The sequence below is a fragment of the Leptodactylus fuscus genome, chromosome 9, assembly GCF_031893055.1.
Source record: "Leptodactylus fuscus isolate aLepFus1 chromosome 9, aLepFus1.hap2, whole genome shotgun sequence".
Classification (NCBI taxonomy): domain Eukaryota; kingdom Metazoa; phylum Chordata; class Amphibia; order Anura; family Leptodactylidae; genus Leptodactylus; species Leptodactylus fuscus.
Genome location: NC_134273.1, coordinates 8,384,982 through 8,408,051, shown reverse-complemented (window position 1 = coordinate 8,408,051; position 23,070 = coordinate 8,384,982). Strand labels below are relative to the sequence as shown.

The following is a 23,070-nucleotide window of genomic DNA, read 5'->3' as shown; positions in this document are numbered from 1 at the left end:
TGTGTGCCTGTGATTCACCAGTGACCGTCTGTGTGCGCCTGTCATTCACCAGCGACTGTGTCTAAGTTATTAAAGCATTTCTATGAATTCTTCTTACAGGAAGATAAAGACTTGGTGCATGGAAACGTCTGTACTAAGAACATCCTGCTGGCCAGAGAAGGGATTGACGGCGAGTGTGGGCCATTTATAAAGCTGAGTGACCCCGGCATACCAATAACTGTGCTCACAAGACAAGGTAATGTGGATCAGTCATGAGCATGATATGATATTTGCATTTACATGTTTGGAGACTACAACTCCCAGCATGTCTGGCCAGTCAGCTATGGTTCCTATTGGAATACTCTAATGGTAGTTCTTCTCTTATATTTTAGAGCGTGTGGAACGGATCCCCTGGATTGCTCCAGAATGTGTCGATGACTCCAGAATACTGAGCGTCGCAGCTGATAAGTGGAGTTTTGGGACAACCTTGTGGGAAATCTGTTTCAATGGAGAAGTTCCTCTGAAGGATAAGACCCTGGCAGAGGTAATAGAGTGACAACTGCTCTGAGCTCATTCTGGGGGTGTCAGTTTTATTCTTCCCAGTGCAGTAGAAGTGGGGGATGGTTTCCTACATCCTTGTCTCACTTGTCCATTTGCTCATAGCAGTTTAGGTGCTGGTCACATCTGTGTATATAACAATGACCGTACTAGAACAGCTTGAGCCCTGTCTCTACAGCCAGACAATGCTTAAAGGAACCATTGATTTTAATGGAAGTCTGTGACATTTCCTTTAAGGAGTCCGGCATTTTACTGGACACATTGGCACATCTTCCACCCCTGATGTGAGCACAGCCTTACACTCCTCGTTTGCTGGGCTGCCCCATCTTCCTTTCTGCTCTCATGGCTTTGACCTTACCGATGTTTTGTTCCATTACTTCAGAAAGAGAGATTTTACGAAGGCTGTTTCCTGCTGACAAAACCGTCGTGTGTGGAGCTGGCCAATCTCATCATCAACTGCATGAACTACGACGCCAACAGAAGACCCTTCTTCCGGGCAATAATGAGGGAGATCAATAAGCTGGAGGAGCAAAGTGAGTGCCAGGGCGCCGGGGTGTTGTGCTCACGATCTTGTATATAAAATATGGTGTTGTGTTCCTCGGTGCACATGTGTCTTCCAGCTGTCTCTTCAGGATTGTAGACATCTGCACGCTCCTTTAGACTCTGTTCACATCTGCATTGGAAACTGCATTGTGAAAAAATAAGTAAATCGTGCCACATATAATAAGCAGAAATAGTGAACAGGGCCTAAGTGTTGCACACCGTCTGTCCTTGCAGCCCTCCACTCGAGCTATAGGACTAAGGCCTAGGCTACACTGCTATATTGTATGATATTGGACCATTCTACAGATTCTACTATTGCTCTCTTGTCTATTAGATCCCGACATTGTTTCGGAAACTTCTCATTCCACACAAGTGGATCCGAGTTTATTTGAGAAGAGGTTCCTGAAGAGAGTCCGCGACTTGGGAGAGGTGAGTGCCCGTGCATCTTCCACAGTCAGCCATGGTCAGTGTCCCGTTATTCTGGGTGATTGATCCTCTCCCTCTCCTCTGGTAGGGTCACTTTGGGAAGGTGGAGTTATGTAGATACGATCCAGAAGGCGATAACACCGGAGAGCTGGTGGCTGTGAAATCCCTGAAGCCGGGAACGGGAGGAACTCACATCTCTGACCTCAACAAGGAGATCCAGATCCTGCGCAATCTCTACCATGACAACATTGTGAAATACAAGGGCATCTGCGCAGAGGATGGTAAGTCTGACGTCTTATTTCTGCTGACTGAGATTGTAAAAGAAATACTGATGATTTATCGTAAGGATAGGCCCTCATTATCAGAGGGGATCTGACACCCCACATGACAGCACCGCTCTCTGTGTAGTGGTCAGATCATCTCCCATTCACATAAAGGGGTGTTCTGAGACTATAACATGGAGCTCCACTTCCTCTTCCCAGGCCGGTGCCATCATATCCATTGGTCAAATGTCCATGCAGCTCAGTCCCATTCAAATGAATTGGGCTGAACTGCAATACCGAGCCATGCCATGATACAATGTACGGCGCTGTGTTTGGTGAGCCATGGCTTGGAAATACATTTTAAGGAGTTGTCTGGGATTTTAAAAAGTCATCTAAGATCAGGCAATGGTATAAATAATCACTCGCCCCTCGAAATCCCCTGGTGCTTCCCTCCATGATGCCACATCCATCATTCATGTGACTGCTACAGCCAATCACTGGCCTCACTGCTGCTTCCTAGATGTGACCTCTGATTGGCTGCAGGACCAGCAAAGGGGATTTCATGGGTTAGTAATGGGTAACTTCCTGGACAATCCCTTTAACAATAATAACAGTCTGTCTCTATAGAGTCTGAATATCAGTCATTTGCTGGAAATTGGAGGGGGAGGGGTGGCCGGCGTTGCGAGCAAAACTAGATATAAGTGATATAAGGTTGGAGAAACCTTCAAAACCTCGAACGCTAGTAATCTTCCCATAGTAACCCCTTGTATGCTGGGTGCTCTATGCCAGATCATGCTCATGGCTAGTAATTCACTCAGATGCTCCAGGGTTTTATGGAAGGAGATAAGCGGCATCATGTATCCTCTGCTCCGGTTACTGGGAATTTCACTTTGGACTGGATGCAGCGACACATAAAGCAGACGTTGGCTCTCTTAATCAGGTGTTTAAAAAAACCCAAAAACCCCACACAATCTTAAGTGAACGCAGATGGACGACCAACCGTTTACATAGATGGACCTGTTTGTTTTGTTTTTTCCCCTCCTCCAATACTGATGTAAATGGTTGTAGCCAACATGATCTAGATTGAGCCGTCCAGACTTCATCCGGTTCCATCTCTTTGTCTTTCTACCTGCAGGGGGCAGCGGCATTAAACTGATCATGGAGTATCTTCCTTCTGGAAGCCTGAAGGAGTATCTACCAAGGAATGTCAACAAGATAAACCTCAAGCAGCAGCTGCAATATGCCATCCAGATCGCCAAGGTAGGGAGCGCTCCTGGTAATTGGTATTCGCTATCCCCTCGGGTCTGCAGATTTCTGATAGATCATAAAACAAGAACTCTATTCTGTATCTAGACCTTTTACTTCTCACAGCTGAGGGTTTGTGACTTCTGTATCCAGTATAGACAATTTTCTGTCAGCTGACATCTGCAACAGAAATGTCTCTGCTTATAGATGGCTACTTTGTATCCGGGTAGCATCTAGAGTCCAGTATTGCCTTTGTAACAAACCCTCAGCTCTGAGAAGTCTTAGCTCTGAACAGGTTTTAAGCTTTTGAAAGCCTAAATAATACCGCACTGGTCACTGAAAGCAAATGGAAATCCTTAAAAATGGTAAGGACAGAATGAACATGCAGAGACTGTCAGTGGGCCATATGTGATGAGGTACGGCCGGGCTCTGATCTAGCGCTGTTATTCCTGCACAGGGCATGGCGTATTTAGGCTCCCGTCAGTACGTTCACCGGGATTTGGCTGCAAGAAACGTCCTGGTGGAGAACGAGCACAGGGTGAAGATCGGAGATTTCGGATTAACCAAAGCCATTGAAACAGACAAGGAGTATTACACGGTGAAGGACGACCTGGACAGTCCGGTGTTCTGGTAAATAGACCATGGTTACGGTATTTACCTGCCCGTTATGTATATGACGCCACAGCCTGCGCAGTATTTATACCCAATACTAAGGGCACACCGAGAATCCAGGAGTTTTAGGGGGGTTGGAGGGTAAGAAGTGGAATGACCCTGTTACCAGGGGGTCAGTAACTTGTGTTGCTTTGCACAGTGTATCTCAGACTCTTGTGTTCCAGGTATGCCCCCGAATGTCTGCTGCACTGCAAGTTCTACATCGCCTCCGACGTCTGGTCATTTGGAGTTACTTTGTATGAAATCCTGACCTACTGCAATTCAGAGTACAGTCCTATGACGGTGAGGACCCATTCTGTGCTGGATGTGGATTAGCAATCGCTTGTTATTGGGACACGTTCAGATTACGGCTTGTGTAGACTGTGTCTTTGTATGTCGCCATCTTTACTGGACACATTTATCAGTTGTTTTTTTTTTTAATTATTCATGATAGATGTTTCTGAAAATGATCGGACCAACGCAAGGCCAGATGACAGTCACTCGCCTAGTCAGGATTCTGGAAGAAGGAAAACGTCTACCTCCTCCCCAAAACTGCCCCAATGAGGTAAAGAGTGTGAGTGTGGGGGGGCTATAAGTAACACCTGCACAGAAAATTTTCAGAGGTTTTTCCTTTGACTTTCTGCTTCAGTCTCATCTATAGGGAATCTGCCAGGGTTCCCATAGATGTAATTGTCATGCTGCTGTTTTGTTTTTTTGCCCTGGCCTAATACAATATTGTACTGTGTATTGTGGCACAAAGCTGCAGGGATCCTGCGTAGAAGTGTCTGTTGGCTTATTTGTCACTCTACAAGCCATTTGTGTGTATTCCCTCTGGGCACTAAGCCGAATAACATACTAACACTTGCCAATACTGCAGAGTAGTTGTGTTTTGCAGCAGTTACCTCATTTACATCTGCCTATTACTATGCTGTAAAGCAAATCACTAAATGCTGTTAGAGCAGAGGAGAAGCTCAGGCAAGATGGCCGCCCCCATAATCATGGACAGAAAATAGAAACAAAAAGTGACTGGGTTTTTTTTGTTTTTTTTTTACCTACCAGGTCTATCAGCTGATGTGGAGGTGCTGGGAGCAGAACCCAAGTAATCGCGATTCCTTCCAGACTTTAATCCAAGGCTTCACAGATCTGATAAATAAGATGTAACGTAGGTGGAAGACACAAGGACTAGACTTTGCTGCTCCCATGGATGCATACCCTATATCCAGGATGTCTGTCTTCCTCTGCAAGACTAAAGCCTTTCTACTGGCCTGGACGGGACACAATGCTCATTGACACGACACCACCTCTGTGCATCAGCTCCAGGCCCAGGAGTGTCACATCCAGCCATAGGGATATATTACTGTTGTGGTCCACCTGAGTGCTGGGGCTTGTGGAGCCGCACTTGCTCGCTCTCCCGCCTCCTTAAGGATTCTGCTCCTTACTGCTCAGTATAGACGTCTTTCTGGATCTTTTTGCATCACTGCTTCAGGAGGAAAGAAAACCAGGAGCAACAGAGCAAGAAACTCAGCATTACTTTGGTTTCTTCCTTCTGGCTGAAGCCGTCCGGTATCGTGTATAGCGATGCAGGAAGTGTTTACAGCTCATGCTCAAGTTTTAGTGGCGCCCCCTACCCCTTCCAGTCTATACTGTAGTCATCTACCTGCATTTCTGTGCATAGAAGCCAAAGCTGCCTGTAGCATCTAACATGTAGCACCGCTCAGCAAACCCCTCACTGCTGCTCCACAGCCAGATCATGGATGGGCTTGTTTTTGCAGGAATCCTCAAAAACATGTGACACATTGGCATACATAGCAGGGGTTAAGTCGTGGACTGTATCTTACGAGGTTTCATTAAGCTCAGGGTCTTGTGCACCCCCCCCCCCCACCCCCCCATAGCGCTTTACAGCTTTGGACACATCAGCACAGTCTGTACTAAGAACAAGACACTCTATAGTGTAGAAACCGCCATGTTTATACCTGCCTGTAGCTACCACTAGGGGGAACTCTGTGTCTTTGAATGTAGTATGTAAGACCCCCTACTGGTAGCTGTAGGCCGGTACACTGTTATAGGTCTGGCTGTAGCGGATTTTCTATTTTAACGCTCTGATTAATTTTCAGACCTTACATAAAAGGGCTGTCGGGGGAGGGGGCTGTCTGATCTCCTTGTAGCGGCACTGCCCCTGCCGACCCCTCCTCATCTCTCATCTAGAAGCCTCATCTGTACCAGGTTTGCTTTGTACCCAGCACTTACACGTGGTCATCAGGTGGCGCTGCAGAGCCAGGTCACACAGGGAGCTGTTCACATTGGCTGCATGTAACGGACCTAATATTTTGTTTTCTTACATTTCGGTGTTACAGTTCATGTGAATCTCAGCACTTTGTAACTATTTCTAGAAATAAATATTCTCCCTCACTATACACGGATCTGTTACATGGCCGCCTGCTCATGATTAAGACTTTACTCTCCTGGGCGCCCCCAGTTTAGCCCAGTGACCCGCAGGCCCCGCCCCCACTACAGAGGTCACAGGAAGAGATTCTAAAAGGTCATTTTTTTTTTTTTGTTTATTGCTTCATATTTACAAAAAGGAAAAACCAAAAATCGCTGCAGCCAGAGCAAGAATATAAGAAAACATCGAGTCACAGCGATCTGTAGAAAATATCTACAAATCTTCTCCGCGATTTCACCCGCTTATAGAACAATTCAGCCTGAGAAATTTTATATATTTTCATTTAGGCAACTCTAACCCCTTCAGTGCCAGACTACATGGCTTACAAAGTCTGTATAACCCACATTGTGCATCTTTGGGTGTGAAGGTGGAGACGTACGTGTGCAGACACTAGAAGACCTTCTTCCTCTTGAAGTAAGCATCGCCGCAGCTCTCCGAGGCCTGACCGTAGTGCTCAGGGTATCCATCAAGAAGGTACGACCGCTTCTCACTGCCCGATACCTGCCATACAGAGGGAGAACCAGGAACACTCAGGATACTGCAGATACACTGTATGCAGCCTAGTGCAGAGCCTGAGGGGCGGAGCATCAGACAAGCCCCACCCTCTCCAAGTGACATCAGATCTGTCATGTGACCATGCAACCACTAAATGTGATGTCAGATCAGGATTGTAAAATATGGCCGCTCTCTTCTCATGAACAATCCCTTTCTAGTAAGCTGCTGCCATATACACACATATATACCTTATCAGCAGACGCTGTCACCCCAGTCTGGTACAAGGATTGTGCGTTGGTATAGTAGGTGGGCGGTGCCTGGATGTACGTGTTGTACTCCCCAAAACCCAGAGTGGAAGACAACTACAGAGAAAGAGGAGAATAATTAATGGAAGGGTGCGGAATGAAAAACATGGCGGCTTCATTTCAGAGACTGGGCCGAGCTCTAATACAATACTAAGCTGTGAACAAGTGTGGCCTGTTCTAGTGCTGGAGGGGTGGAAATGCGCCCCCCCCCCCCCCCCTCCTCCAATAGGTATTAGGAGTCAGCTGCTCCTAATGTAAATGCAGATTCTGCGACATCTAAACATACCGCTATGGGGTGACCGGCGCCTTCAGTCTGCTCCTACTGAACACCCACAAGGAGCGCTGAATAACTTGCACCACGTCTTCTAGGTCTGAAGAACCAAATCTTAACAGCGAGACCAATTACTAGGCTCAGACTTAATCTGCCATCTTGGGAAAAATCATCTCCACATCTGTTCCCCTTCTCAGCTCTAAATGCCGGAGAGGAGGGAGAGCGCGCTGAGCGCGCACAAGATCAATCCGGCGGCTTCAGGTTTACATGGGATGTTCTGGTGCTGACAAGGCTGCTCAGTCTTAGATTTGCAATGGTTGGAAGTGTGCAGCGACCCCTTTATAAAGCCCCCTCCCCCAATGAGTCCGTCTATGTGTAATCCTGGGCTCCACTTACCTGGCTGCTGTCACCCGGAGCATCTGTCTGGGCTCCGCTGTACGTGGAGTATTGGTCATACCACTGCTGCAGCGCATCCTGCAACAGAGCATCACCATCATTAGACAGCCACCTACCACCCGCAGAGCGGCAGCGAGACAACATGGTCTACCTGAGAGTAATCCCCGTATTGCTGGCTGTAGGTCAAGTAACTGTCCAGAGCTGGCTGTGCTGCCGCCGGGTCCTGAGAGATTAATCCGTCCATAGTGTGAGACTGGAGTGCCCTGAGCGCCATCCCTAGGACACAGAAGGGAAGACACTAATACCCTCAGCTCAGCGGTAGCCCCCGGACCCCTACAGAAGAGGCTCCAATATACATTATATATCCCTCATCTATGACTGTGCAGGATCAGAACACCCCAATAAGTCAGGGTGCCCCCTTGTGGCAGCCCAAGGTTACCAGGAAGCACGCTGGCCAGGTTCAGGTACGGGTTGGTGCTGAGCCGGATGTCCCGGGGCGGCTCCCCCAGCAGCGACGTCTGGTTGGTCGATTTCTTCTACAACATAAAATACTGATGTTACAAAGTGGTGAACGGCTCGTATAACAGTAACAGAGCGGCATGTCACAGCAGACGCCATAGCCATGTACAAAATAGTACTAAGACTCAGCAGACATTCATTTCTATGGGGTTTCCAGGGCAGAATCTGCCTACAGATAGTCATAGAAATGAATGTAACCCTGTCCTAAAGTACATGACTGTATATCGGTCGTATACAGAATAAAATAGCGGCACCCACTGCACCCTCCGCTGCACATGTCACCCCTGGTCAGGTGGGGGTAGTGGTGTTGCATTACACGACATTGCAGCCAGCTAGCAGAGAGGATTGTGCAGTTGTTAGGAGTTGACCACTGGGTGGCAGCGTTGTAATCTCACAGGAGATGACTGATCTGCTCCGAGTCCATTGTGTGGCCCTTGTAGATCAGAAGGGTTAATCATCAAAGGGCTGGAGCGAGACCACCACCAGGATTAGAAGACCCCAGTAGCCACTTTATTCCTATGGAAACATTTACACTCCCCACAATGTAGAATCTAATTATAGAAGTGAGAAAAGACAACTCTCACCATGTGCAGAGAGTCGGCGGCGGTGCTGGCCGGGAGGTGCGCTGGACTGGGTCCCATCAGCAGAGCTTCAGATGCCAGCGGTGCAGCCTGCTTGTCCTGCGGCAGCCGGGGCAGGGCCGAGTGCTGACTGTGGTAATAGGGTAACAGATCTGGAGGAGGGGTGCAGAGAGGGATATAGGGACATACAAGGTACAGAAATCCATGCCATGAACCCTCTGACCCCTGCCATTATACTGGGGATGAGACAGATCCGAACAGCCACGTGATAATCTATAGGTGGCGCCAGCAGGAGTCCAGGACAGGCTGTCGGAGTGGCCGTCTCTCCCTATAGCAAACACACCGGGCTAGGCTGAGCATGCAAGTGTCCTGAATACGGAGAGGGGAGTAAGCCCTAGTGAGACTGCACTGGAGGAGCAAAGGTTCGGGCACTGAAATTAAACATGGCCAACCAGTCTCCCCTTCAACCCCCCACCCCGACTCCAGGGAGAGGACAGACAGACCCGCTGAACGTGACAGGTTAGGCTGACAAACATCCAAGTTTTATGAGCAGCTTTAGGGCGAATTCACACGAGGCAGATTTGACATAGAAGTTTGTTCATATAAATGATTTTTCAGCGAATCTGCGGTGTGTTGGGCCACGAGGAGGAGGAGGTGCGGAGTTTGTACACTGCGCCCTGTGCCCCTCTTGTCGCCCCCTATAGCACATGAGACAGAAGAAGAGCAGGGGAAGGTCTGACCGCGGGGATGAATCTGAATGAAATGCCTGCATCTATAACCAGTAGAACCAGTAGCCGCCATGTTTACCGAGTAAACAGAGGATCTTCTCTACATTTCTTGGCTTTGCCAGGGAGAGACACTACTGGCCAGTGACAGTGTAACAATGGCTTCTCCTAGGTCACAGTAGTCAGGAAGGTCTGTAAGTGACCCAGCTCTCCTAACACTAGACCGGAAGCGCTCCGATACCTGCACGGTTAACCCCGTCATCGCCCCTCCCCAGCCATATGTATTACTTTTCGGGATGTCTCTCTGCACGGTCTCCACTGATCCTGTCTGCGCTGTCCCCATTGCCGTCTGTAAGATGGAGACCGGGGCTTCTCCCAGTAGGCCAGGCTTCTATCACCAAGACAGACATGTATAAGGTACCACTCAGGCCTAGACATGGAGGGAGGCAGCAGAGCGCCCCCTACTGTGTACTTACACTGTTGTTGGACTGGGAGCCCTTGAGCTGCAGGAGCTGCTGCTGCGCCATTGGAAGATGGGGGTAATTCTGCAGCAGGAGGTTCCCCGGGAGTGTCGGCTTCTGTGCAACAAAAACAACAAGTGTCAGGTATGGACGGAGGGGGAGAGGACAGGACCAAGTGACTGCAGCGGAGTCATTCACCTACACTGAAGCAAACCCTCAGCTGTGAGGTATTGTTAGATCAGTGGGGTCTGACTCTCAGCATCTCCATGACCAGCTATTTGGTAGGAGCACCATGTCAACTCTATATGACCGTCTATCATCTCTGTCCATTCTCAGTGCGGTTCACGGTATTGCAGCGTCATCCCTTGGCTGGAGGAAACTGCAATGTGTGTACAGTCACTACTATATACACGGAGACAAGACCGACCGAGATAAAACAAAGACGATGTTGCATTTGTACAAATCTCTCCAAACAGCTGATCAGCAGGGGTGCTGAGGGATGGACCCCATTCATCTGATGGCCTACCTTAACCACAGGCCATTAGTCTCCTGGTCCCAGGAACTACACTAGGCGCAGATCATGTCCCCCATGCCCTTGTGCACACCTGCCCTCTTACCTGATGCAGTTTGTTGAGCTGTAGCAGTGCTTGGCTGACTGTTGGATTAACAAAGGGCGGTCGTGTAGAAGAACCTACGAGACACAGAGAGCTCAGCGCACGGCATGTGCAGAGTGTGAACACGCTCTGAGGACTGTTAGGACCGCTCACCGTGCTTCCCTGACCTTCCTCGGTTCGGCGGCTGCAGCAGCATCTGGAGCATGGCCGGGTTATTGAGGCTCTGCATGATCTGCGCAGGATTCGGCTCTGGAAGTAATCCTTTACGGTTATTCTGCAACTGCACACAAGGACAAGTAGTCAGGAATGAGAGGAAGGACTAGTTAGAGGACTAGTTAGTAATGGTAAGAGTCTAGTTCTCTGCTGCAAAAAAAACCCTCCAAAAATCTGTGCAAGGGCCTGTAACTAGGCTGCAGCTTTGCTGCAATGAATAAGTGCAGACTGTCAGATAGCTGCCCGGACCCCCGGAGAGATTTGCGCTGCTGTTGTGTATAAGCGAGCGGAACGCTGAAGCTTATACATAAGTCACAACTTTCTACAACAGAGAACTGGCGGATAATACAGAATAAATCTGCCCCAGAAGGTTTGAATTTTTTTGCATTTTTCTCATAGGACTTGCAAGATTTCTGCAAACCTCCTCCTAGCCCCACCTCGGGGGTTCACACTGCTACCATGTGACTAATTAATGGACAGAGACCCCAGAGATCAGAGCCACATGAGCGAGGAGCCCCCCAAGGTTTCACAGTGTTACAGGAGAGCGGGTGCTGAGCACTTACCATTCCCTGTGCAGCGATGAGGGCGGCGAGCACGCTTCTGCCCGGGGACCCTGGGGCACAATAGGACACCCGAACCCTGCTCCCATGCACCAGCCTCCCGTTCATGTAGTCCCGCACCTCCTCCGCTTGCTGGGCCGTGTCATATTCAACCACTGCAAACCCCGCAGATAAGCCACTTTCTTCTTTCGCCAGCTGGAAGGACAGAAGACGTTACATCCATAACGGAGGCGAGAGCAGAAGATACAGGAGGACAACAAATACAAGCAGGACATTGCGGGTGGGTTGTGTGTAATGTAGGACAGGACCGGTGCGAGGGGAACACAAAGCTTTCTCTGCTGTGCCTACTGGTGAGGTTTACTACACTGGACATCCCCTTTAATGATGGCACCTCTAGTGTACACGCTGGGTGTAATAACCCCATATACTACAATCATAAACAGCAGCAATATAAGCTGTGAAGGTCGAGGCGTCTTATCACAAATGTAAATAGAGCTCAAGGGCAAAGGTGCAACACAGAGCGGGCACCCGGCCCATAACAGCAGCTCCGCGCCCGCCGGCAGGAGGAAAGATCTAACTGGCAGGTCAGGAGGACGGACAAGGAACACGCGTGTCATTATAGGCAAAAATACAATAAAAATCTAAAACTTTTCCCGGGCTTTGTCTTTGGTCTCACCGCCGTCCCCAGACTCCTCACAGCTGAGGGTTGGTTACATTGTATCCAGTCTGGACAATCCTCTGAGCACAAGCATCAGGTGATACAATGTATCCGGACAGAACGCTGCGCAGCTCACAGAGCATTGTCCACACTGGATACAGCAGAGATTAGGGAATGGAAACCTGTGCACAGACCCGACACCAAGCGGAAGAGAAAGAGTCCACGAGAAGTCTGAAGAAGATTCTAGAAAATATACAGAACCGAAAATAGCAGAAGGCAGACGAAGCACATGGCAACGCAGCCGAACAAATATGGATCTATACAGGGCTCACATTATTATTACCGCAGGGGGTGCAGGAGGCGGCAAGGAGCAGAAATCATATATTACACTAATATTTATCCGCGACTTTGTTGGGGACGATGTTGCGGCGCCCGCGGACCCCCACTGACTCACAAATCCCTCTTCTGCGCCGTCCCCTCTCGAACACCACACCGTGAGCAATGCTTATGCACTGTAATACATCTCATAATCCCGGGGCTTCTATTGCAGGCCACGTAGCAGAGCCCACAATAGAAGAACCGGTTTACTGCAATACAAAGCATAATACCTGTCGGTGGCCGCAACGATCAGCGACGTTAACCCTTCCTGCGCCTCGGCCAGCTGTCACTCAGGCGCCGGAAGGGTTAATGTCGCCGATCGTTGCGGCCACCGACAGGTAGTATGCAGTTCCTCCGGCAGCGTGTGCGCACTGCCATGATCGCCGTTATCGCCGGCTCCCGGAGGTTGAGGCAGGTGGCGGTGTCACGGTGCTATGGCAGTCGGGAGCCTTGCGCTGGATCCCCGCCCTGTCAGTCTTTCGATTCGATTGCAGCCTATGGCAGGTAGATGGCAACTGAAGTGCCGGTGTTATACAATGCACTGCCTAATACCAGCGCCTCTACTGCAGGCTACACAGCGCAGGCCGCAATAGAAGCGAAAGACTGACAGGCCGGGGAGCCAGCGCAAGGCTCCCGACTGCCATAGCAACCTGACGCCGGCCCCGGAGACTCCTCCAGGTGCCGGCGTGGAGAGGGGACACACGCCGACGGAGGAAATATGCTCAGGGTGAATGTGGTTGATCCCTGGGGACACCACAGAATAGTGAGCGCAGCTCTGGAGTGTAATACAGGATAAGTAATGTAATGTATGTACACAGTGACTGCGCCAGCAGAATAGTGAGCGCAGCTCTGGGGTGTAATACAGGATAAGTAATGTAATGTATGTACACAGTGACTGCGCCAGCAGAATAGTGAGCGCAGCTCTGGAGTGTAATACAGGATAAGTAATGTAATGTATGTACACAGTGACTGCACTAGCAGAATAGTGAGCGCAGCTCTGGAGTGTAATACAGGATAAGTAATGTAATGTATGTACACAGTGACTGCACCAGCAGAATAGTGAGCGCAGCTCTGGAGTGTAATACAGGATAAGTAATGTAATGTATGTACACAGTGACTGCACCAGCAGAATAGTGAGCGCAGCTCTGGAGTGTAATACAGGATAAGTAATGTAATGTATGTACACAGTGACTGCACCAGCAGAATAGTGAGCGCAGCTCTGGAGTATAATACAGGATAAGTAATGTAATGTATGTACACAGTGACTGCACCAGCAGAATAGTGAGCGCAGCTCTGGAGTGTAATACAGGATAAGTAATGTAATGTATGTACACAGTGACTGCACCAGCAGAATAGTGAGCGCAGCTCTGGAGTGTAATACAGGATAAGTAATGTAATGTATGTACACAGTGACTGCACCAGCAGAATAGTGAGCGCAGCTCTGGAGTATAATACAGGATAAGTAATGTAATGTATGTACACAGTGACTGCACCAGCAGAATAGTGAGCGCAGCTCTGGGGTGTAATACAGGATAAGTAATGTAATGTATGTACACAGTGACTGCACCAGCAGAATAGTGAGCGCAGCTCTGGAGTATAATACAGGATAAGTAATGTAATGTATGTACACAGTGACTGTACCAGCAGAATAGTGAGCGCAGCTCTGGGGTGTAATACAGGATAAGTAATGTAATGTATGTACACAGTGACTGCACCAGCAGAATAGTGAGCGCAGCTCTGGGGTGTAATACAGGATAAGTAATGTAATGTATGTACACAGTGACTGCACCAGCAGAATAGTGAGCGCAGCTCTGGGGTGTAATACAGGATAAGTAATGTAATGTATGTACACAGTGACTGCACCAGCAGAATAGTGAGCGCAGCTCTGGGGTGTAATACAGGATAAGTAATGTAATGTATGTACACAGTGACTGCACCAGCAGAATAGTGAGCGCAGCTCTGGGGTGTAATACAGGATAAGTAATGTAATGTATGTACACAGTGACTGTACCAGCAGAATAGTGAGCACAGCTCTGGAGGATAATACTGCTGACAGGTGGAATCTCCTTAACCTGATCACTACCACACAAGTGTAGACATAAAGACCCCCCTCCTTTATTCAGATCAGTATTTATATGGGATAACTCTTGTTCCCATCCTTGCTAGATCTCTGCATATAAATGAGGATTTCGGAGCGCTGTCCCTATAATTAAACCTCCGGACGTCCGTCTCTCTGCGGCTACAATTGCCTCTAATGATGAGGTTTAATATGTAGAGAACTAGACTTATAATAGGCTGCAGGTTTAACCATTGCACTTCTACAACCCATGCTGAGGAAGGCCATGAACAATGTAAACTACTGCTAGTGCCTGTGTGATGACCTCTAGGGGGCGCCTTTCTGATAGGTAAATGCAGTCTCACAGGAAGTAGGGAACACTAACCCCCATACACATGCTATGAACATATCAGTTGGGGGCCAAATCCCAGCCCTGCACCATTTAGCTGTGTGAAGGGGCTGAGGCGTTGGAGCGATTGTCGCAGCTTCTTCATTGTATACAGCGCTGCACACTGTAGTGGTTGTTTCCGGTACTGCAGCTCAATCCCAGTCACCTGAATGAAGCGGAGCAACAAAAATATCCCAGCCCTGCACTGATCTAAACAGGGTGACCTATCCTAACATTATGGCAAAGAACAGCATCAGCTCAGTCCCATTTAAGTGAATAGGACTGAGCTGTGAAACCAAGCACAGCACTATACAATGTATGATGACAGGACCCAGAATACGGCTGAATGTTGGGGTCCTGATAGTATCTGGGGAGCGCCAGCGTTGCCCGTACCTGCCAGAAGACGGGTTTGTGCAGCGAGGAGAAGAGCTCGGTCAGTTCCTCGGTATTGCTGAAGTCTTTAGGAAGCTTGTCGATGCACAGGCACTTGGAATGGATGAAGTCCACAGTCAGCTGGTTGACGTCTACCCACTGGGCAAAGAGGGTAAACTCCTCCAGCTGTTTGCCAAGCAGTTCCAGCCGGGCCTTGGAAGCAGAGTCCTTCTTCATATACTCTACAAAGCCGTAGCCCTTAAAGTGTCCGCTCAGCTCGCTGTAGACCAGGAGGCAGCGCTCAATGCTGCCATAGGTCCTAACCAAGTCCTCAAACTCCTGGAGGGTGAGGGACGGGGGCAGGTTGGTGACGCACAGGAGGGCATCGGTCGGCTGCAGCTGAACCCAGATCTCCCTCTCCCGGAAGATATGTTTGTAGAACCTGGAAATGGCGTGTTGTGCTTGTTCTCCATTCGCCAAAGTGACGAAAGCTGAAAAGAGAAGACGGAGGGGTCAATGGAGGAAGAGGAGTGAGGATACAAGAGCGCTCAGGATCAGAGGGGGACTGCAGAAATTTAACCCTTAAGTTCTTAGATTCTCCGATACCTAGCACCTGCCAAAGGCTTATTATGGTGGAAATTGTCTGATATCATCTCCTCCAATCTGATGTGTGAGGTCACCCCACCCCACAAGGGAACTAAACAGACAGCGATTCCCCAGTCTGGCCCTTTGTACTTTCCCAGACTCCTGCACGGCACACAGTATAACACTAGATAAGAGGGGCCTGTAGTGTGCACTGTATATGGCGGTGTAGCATGGTGTATGACACTTTATATAACTCGCAGGTCTTATAGGTAAGTGCTAATAAACGTCGGGTTCATTCTGGCGCGCTGAGGCTGAGCCGTGCCCCTTATTATTAGGCCGAGCGCACACAATATGGCAGTGAGGGGGCTAATGAATATTTTATTTGCCCAAACTCAGCAGAGTGGTAATTTCCCATTATCCTGCAGAACGCGGGGCTGGGGGAGGTCAGGAATTGCTGGGTCAGGTCTCCGGTTACAGGCTACGTCTTCTTAACCTGATACAACCATCCCGGGGACTCGCTGAATATGCCGATGCGGCGATTCCTGAGCAATTACCGGGGAGAGACGTAATGTGAGGCCAACATCATCTCACAGACTGCGGACCCGGGAGGGGGGTGGGGGTTATATAAAGTGATTAATACAATCTGCTTACATGTGAAATTGTCCTCGAGGGCCCCTAAGAAAGCAGCGCTGCCGAATAATGAGGAGAAGCAGCCGACAACTCCCCTCCTAAGACCCTGCTCATCCTGAGCGTCCTGGTGCATGACGTGACATCCTGGTTTGCACAGGCAGGGAGTGGTGAAGCAGATGGGATGGGTTACTTACCATACAGGATCTGCGGTGAGCTCATGGAGCGGGCCTGGACCCACAGAATAGGAGACTGGTATCTAATGGCTAGTGCTCCAACCTCGGGGACCCCCATTCTCATGATTAATGGGGGTCTCCTATACCCCAGGAGCAGCCTCAGTTATTGAGTAGTGTCATTGCACCCATCACACCTCAGACGGGACCACAGGTCCACCAATCGGTTGGGGTCCCACAGCTAGACCACCATTGATCAGCCACGTAACAGTCATCTTGTGGGAAGGCGTCACACCCATATGTCACATACACACGTGTTACTCTGATCTATAGGGTCACGTCATGAACTACAAGGATACAGACAATCCCGTCTCCTACCACATAGGAAACAACAGAAGAGCAAGGAATTCTAGGAAGATAGGCAGGAGAACGTAATAAGCCCCTCTACGGTCCCCCGCGCGCCGTGCTGCGGCCTATGGGGCACTTACCTGTCCTCTTATTCTTATCCACATAGCAGTACTTTATCTCATAGTCCTTCAGTAAATCGTGGATATCCTAGAAGAAAGAAAAAGAACAAAATACGATGAAAGCAGCTGAGAACAAGGCGCCATCTGTGAAGGAGAGCAGACGCCGCGGCTGGAACATATGGGACGCGGGGCGTGTTTACTTTAGACGCCGCTGCAAAGTTATGTATTTATATATACAGTGTGCGGGGGAGAAGGCAGAAAATATCTCCTGCTGCGGAGGACGCGTGTCATGTGCTGTCACTGGGAACACGGAGGTTATACAGGACCTGGAGAGCGCCCCCATATCTGTCCCATGTACCAACCTATGCTAGAACTAAGTGACTTAAAGGGGCTCTCCAACTGCAAGGAAGCTGAACAGGGATGTCTGACTGGTGTGGGGAAAAAAAGGGAGTCCAGTGTCCCCCATATGAATGGAACCGCCATATGCTGCTGCGCCATTTATTTCGCTCTCATACAGATGAATGTGGTGCATGCTCTTCTATTGCTCCATTCATATGGGGGGTGGTGCACACAGGATTGGTGACCACAGCCCTCTATTAACTCCAAATCCTCCAATGGGGGGTTATACATCAGCTCACCCCTTTAAGAGTCTGATAAGTTCTGAGATGACATGTAGTTGTCGTCTTGCTGCCGGGACCTGCACTACAGCAGCAACTGCTCGACTACTCAGCACATAAATGTTTAATACGAGAGGCTTAGAAGAATCCTACAAAAGATGGATTTCTCTCATTACTGGGCCTGACATTTTCTTATTTCCACTGAATGAGCCTTCAGCAACGCAGCGGAGCAGAAGAAAGTCAAAGCTGAGCAACCGACATATTGCAGCAGTGTCACAAAGCAACCCAGTGCCAGGGAGACTCTCACTGAAGCTTTCCTGGACACCCCGGGCCACAGTCTGCAGGATCAGGACGTCTCTCGTCATATCGGGATCTTTTGCATTTGTTCTCCAGTATGTAAATCCGATTCAGCGATCCATAACAACTATGCAAATAGCCCGAAACCGGATCCCCAGCGAGGGGAGTGACAACGACACACATATCACATGTAATACCGATAGCAATAACCCTGACCAATAGGTGCGGGACTGAAGGGGTTAACAAAAATACTACAAGGCTGAATAAACCTCAAGATCATCAGAAGGTTGTAAGTAACATCCAGAGGAGTCAGAAAGAAGAAGTGTAGAAGACAACGGAGACCCAACCCCAAAATATCTTATAGGTACAACCAATATGTGCAGAGCGTATGGCATATATAAGTGTAATAACCAACCATAGGGCCATGTACAGGCATAGAACAACTATAATACCGCCCCTATATACAAGAATGTAACTACTATAATACTGCCCCTATATACAAGAATATAACTACTATAATACTACTCCTATGTACAAGAATATAACTACTATAATACTACCTCCTATGTACAAGAATATAACTACTATAATACTACTCCTATGTACAAGAATATAACTACTATAATACTACTACTATGTACAAGAATATAACTACTATAATACTGCTCCTATGTACAAGAATATAACTACTATAATACTACTCCTATGTACAAGAATATAACTACTATAATACTACCTCCTATGTACAAGAATATAACTACTATAATACTACCTCCTATGTACAAGAATATAACTACTATAATACTACCTCCTATGTACAAGAATATAACTACTATAATACTACTCCTATGTACAAGAATATAACTACTATAATACTACCTCCTATGTACAAGAATATAACTACTATAATACTACTCCTATGTACAAGAATATAACTACTATAATACTACTCCTATGTACAAGAATATAACTACTATAATACTACCTCCTATGTACAAGAATATAACTACTATAATACTACCTCCTATTTACAAGAATATAAATACTATAATACTACTCCTATGTACAAGAATATAACTACTATAATACTGCTCCTATGTACAAGAATATAACTACTATAATACTACTCCTATGTACAAGAATATAACTACTATAATACTACTCCTATGTATAAGAATATTACTACTATAATACTGCTCCTATGTACAAGAATATAACTACTATAGTACTACCTCCTATATACAAGAATATAACTACTATAATACTACCTCCTATGTACAAGAATATAACTACTATAATACTACTCCTGTGTACAAGAATATAACTACTATAATACTGCTCCTATGTACAAGAATATAACTACTATAATACTACCTCCTATGTACAAGAATATAACTACTATAATACTGCTCCTATGTACAAGAATATAACTACTATAATACTACTCCTATGTACAAGAATATAACTACTATAATACTACTCCTGTGTACAAGAATATAACTACTATAATACTACCTTCTATGTACAAGAATATAACTACTATAATACTACTCCTATGTACAAGAATATAACTACTATAATACTACCTCCTATGTACAAGAATATAACTACTATAATACTACTCCTATGTACAAGAATATAACTACTATAATACTACTCCTGTGTACAAGAATATAACTACTATAATACTACCTCCTATGTACAAGAATATAACTACTATAATACTGCTTCTATGTACAAGAATATACCTACTATGTACAAGAATATAACTACTATAATACTGCTCCTATGTACAAGAATACAACTACTATAATACTACTCCTATGTACAAGAATACAACTACTATAATACTACTCCTATGTACAAGAATACAACTACTATAATACTACTCCTATATACAAGAATACAACTACTATAATACTACTCCTATGTACAAGAATACAACTACTATAATACTACTCCTATATACAAGAATATAACTACTATAATACTACTCCTATGTACAAGAATATAACTACTATAATACTACCTCCTATGTACAAGAATATAACTACTATAATACTACTCCTATATACAAGAATATAACTACTATAATACTACTATGTACAAGAATATAACTACTATAATACTGCTCCTATGTACAAGAATATAACTACTATAATACTACTCCTATATACAAGAATATAACTACTATAATACTACTCCTATATACAAGAATATAACTACTATAATACTACTCCTATGTACAAGAATATAACTACTATAATACTACCTCCTATGTACAAGAATATAACTACTATAATACTACTCCTATATACAAGAATATAACTACTATAATACTGCTCCTATGTACAAGAATATAACTACTATAATACTGCTCCTATGTACAAGAATATAACTACTATAATACTACTATGTACAAGAATATAACTACTATAATACTACTCCTATATACAAGAATATAACTACTATAACTAATATAATACTACTCCTATGTACAAGAATATAACTACTATAATACTACCTCCTATGTACAAGAATATAACTACTATAATACTACTCCTATGTACAAGAATATAACTACTATAATACTACTCCTATGTACAAGAATATATCTACTATAATACTACTCCTATGTACAAGAATATAACTACTATAATACTACTCCTATGTACAAGAATATAACTACTATAATACTACTCCTGTGTACAAGAATATAACTACTATAATACTGCTCCTATGTACAAGAATATAACTACTATAATACTACCTCCTATGTACAAGAATATAACTACTATAATACTGCTCCTATGTACAAGAATATAACTACTATAATACTACTCCTATGTACAAGAATATAACTACTATAATACTACTCCTGTGTACAAGAATATAACTACTATAATACTACCTTCTATGTACAAGAATATAACTACTATAATACTACTCCTATGTACAAGAATATAACTACTATAATACTACCTCCTATGTACAAGAATATAACTACTATAATACTACTCCTATGTACAAGAATATAACTACTATAATACTACTCCTGTGTACAAGAATATAACTACTATAATACTACCTCCTATGTACAAGAATATAACTACTATAATACTGCTTCTATGTACAAGAATATACCTACTATGTACAAGAATATAACTACTATAATACTGCTCCTATGTACAAGAATACAACTACTATAATACTACTCCTATGTACAAGAATACAACTACTATAATACTACTCCTATGTACAAGAATACAACTACTATAATACTACTCCTATATACAAGAATACAACTACTATAATACTACTCCTATGTACAAGAATACAACTACTATAATACTACTCCTATATACAAGAATATAACTACTATAATACTACTCCTATGTACAAGAATATAACTACTATAATACTACCTCCTATGTACAAGAATATAACTACTATAATACTACTCCTATATACAAGAATATAACTACTATAATACTACTATGTACAAGAATATAACTACTATAATACTGCTCCTATGTACAAGAATATAACTACTATAATACTACTCCTATATACAAGAATATAACTACTATAATACTACTCCTATATACAAGAATATAACTACTATAATACTACTCCTATGTACAAGAATATAACTACTATAATACTACCTCCTATGTACAAGAATATAACTACTATAATACTACTCCTATATACAAGAATATAACTACTATAATACTGCTCCTATGTACAAGAATATAACTACTATAATACTGCTCCTATGTACAAGAATATAACTACTATAATACTACTATGTACAAGAATATAACTACTATAATACTACTCCTATATACAAGAATATAACTACTATAACTAATATAATACTACTCCTATATACAAGAATATAACTACTATAATACTACTCCTATATACAAGAATATAACTACTATAATACTACTCCTATGTACAAGAATATAACTACTATAATACTACTCCTATATACAAGAATATAACTAATATAATACTACTCCTATATACAAGAATATAACTACTATAATACTACTCCTATGTACAAGAATATAACTACTATAATATGTTATGAGAGTCTGCTGGTGACTGACATACATCTGCCATCTCCTGTTTTCCTCCCCGTTATATACATTGTCGCACGTCTCATGCAGTTAATAAAGGAGAAGAGAAACAACTGATTTCCTAGTTCGCTTCTTTTTCTGCTGTATACTATAGATCCCCATATACATGATGCGTCTCGTGGAGTGCAGTATATTGTAGATACATCCCGGTGTTATGTGTGGCAGAGATATTTTACCACAGAAATGATAGCTGGAGACCATCAGCATGGAGCTCTTGTTGCACCTTCCAGGGCTTTTAACCATTTCCCAGGTATAGCCGGTATTACTGAACCTTATTGCCATATCCCCGGAGCAGGACACCGCTAGGTCTATATATAGAGAGCACATAGATGCAGGTCCGTCAGCTCCAGCATGCTGACTGCTTCCACTCTGTAAGATATAGCTAAATATGTAAAATACGACAGGCGAGCACATGACATACCGTACTATGAGGGGCAGCTCCAGGGGTCTGCTGTGCCGGGTAGACAGCCTGAGGGGATGAATAGCTACAAGTGGGGATTCCTATAAAGAAGACCCCCACCCCCTCCATGTAAGAAACATACCCTAATAAGGCATATGACAAGATCACGTCCGCCCCCATAGTAACAGCCAGGACTAGTCGCTGACTAGAGATTACAGAGAATAAATATTATGATTCGCTCATGCCCCCCCCCCCCGAACAACGACTGATGCAGAGCATTGTATTATCATCTGAGGCACAATATGGCGGCACTTCTGGACACGCAACGGCAGAGAAGATTATTTTAGATCAGTAAAGTCTGACAGTCTGGTACAGAGATACCAACTAATCTAATAGTGGACGGGACCCGACTCACCCAAATCAGAGGAGACTCCCTACAGAGGGCTGTGATGTCACAGGGGGGCAGAGTTACCTACAGAGGGCTGTGATGTCACAGGGGGGGCAGAGTTACCTACAGAGGGCTGTGATGTCACAGGGGGAGCAGAGTTACCTACAGAGGGCTGTGATGTCACAGGGGGAGCAGAGTTACCTACAGAGGGCTGTGATGTCACAGGGGGAGCAGAGTTACCTACAGAGGGCTGTGATGTCACAGGGGG

The 23,070-nt window shown here is 45.5% G+C and overlaps 2 protein-coding genes across 4 annotated transcripts in view; one reads left to right on the top strand and one right to left on the bottom strand.

Annotated features, from left to right (window-relative positions):
- Positions 1-6,066, top strand: part of JAK1 (Janus kinase 1) — a 40,403-nt gene extending 34,337 nt beyond the window's left edge. For both annotated transcript variants that reach the window (XM_075286668.1, XM_075286669.1), the window contains 10 exons: positions 100-235; positions 372-523; positions 920-1,070; positions 1,415-1,509; positions 1,595-1,787; positions 2,905-3,029; positions 3,472-3,644; positions 3,851-3,968; positions 4,120-4,230; positions 4,725-6,066. In XM_075286668.1, coding sequence (XP_075142769.1) covers positions 100-235; positions 372-523; positions 920-1,070; positions 1,415-1,509; positions 1,595-1,787; positions 2,905-3,029; positions 3,472-3,644; positions 3,851-3,968; positions 4,120-4,230; positions 4,725-4,826 — 1,356 coding nt within the window. In that variant the 3' untranslated portion in view covers positions 4,827-6,066. The remainder of the gene's footprint in view (positions 1-99; positions 236-371; positions 524-919; positions 1,071-1,414; positions 1,510-1,594; positions 1,788-2,904; positions 3,030-3,471; positions 3,645-3,850; positions 3,969-4,119; positions 4,231-4,724) is intronic.
- A 157-nt stretch (positions 6,067-6,223) lies between these two features.
- Positions 6,224-23,070, bottom strand: part of RAVER2 (ribonucleoprotein, PTB binding 2) — a 22,301-nt gene continuing 5,454 nt past the window's right edge. The window contains exons 2-14 of one of the 2 annotated variants that reach the window (XM_075286670.1): positions 16,974-17,040; positions 15,122-15,591; positions 11,252-11,443; positions 10,629-10,755; positions 10,479-10,552; positions 9,877-9,978; positions 9,689-9,791; positions 8,679-8,827; positions 8,015-8,111; positions 7,727-7,851; positions 7,576-7,653; positions 6,852-6,965; positions 6,224-6,609 (exon numbers count right to left, since the gene is read on the bottom strand). In XM_075286670.1, coding sequence (XP_075142771.1) covers positions 6,499-6,609; positions 6,852-6,965; positions 7,576-7,653; positions 7,727-7,851; positions 8,015-8,111; positions 8,679-8,827; positions 9,689-9,791; positions 9,877-9,978; positions 10,479-10,552; positions 10,629-10,755; positions 11,252-11,443; positions 15,122-15,591; positions 16,974-17,040 — 1,809 coding nt within the window. In that variant the 3' untranslated portion in view covers positions 6,224-6,498. The remainder of the gene's footprint in view (positions 6,610-6,851; positions 6,966-7,575; positions 7,654-7,726; positions 7,852-8,014; positions 8,112-8,678; positions 8,828-9,688; positions 9,792-9,876; positions 9,979-10,478; positions 10,553-10,628; positions 10,756-11,251; positions 11,444-15,121; positions 15,592-16,973; positions 17,041-23,070) is intronic. The other variant, XM_075286672.1, reaches the window with a different exon arrangement.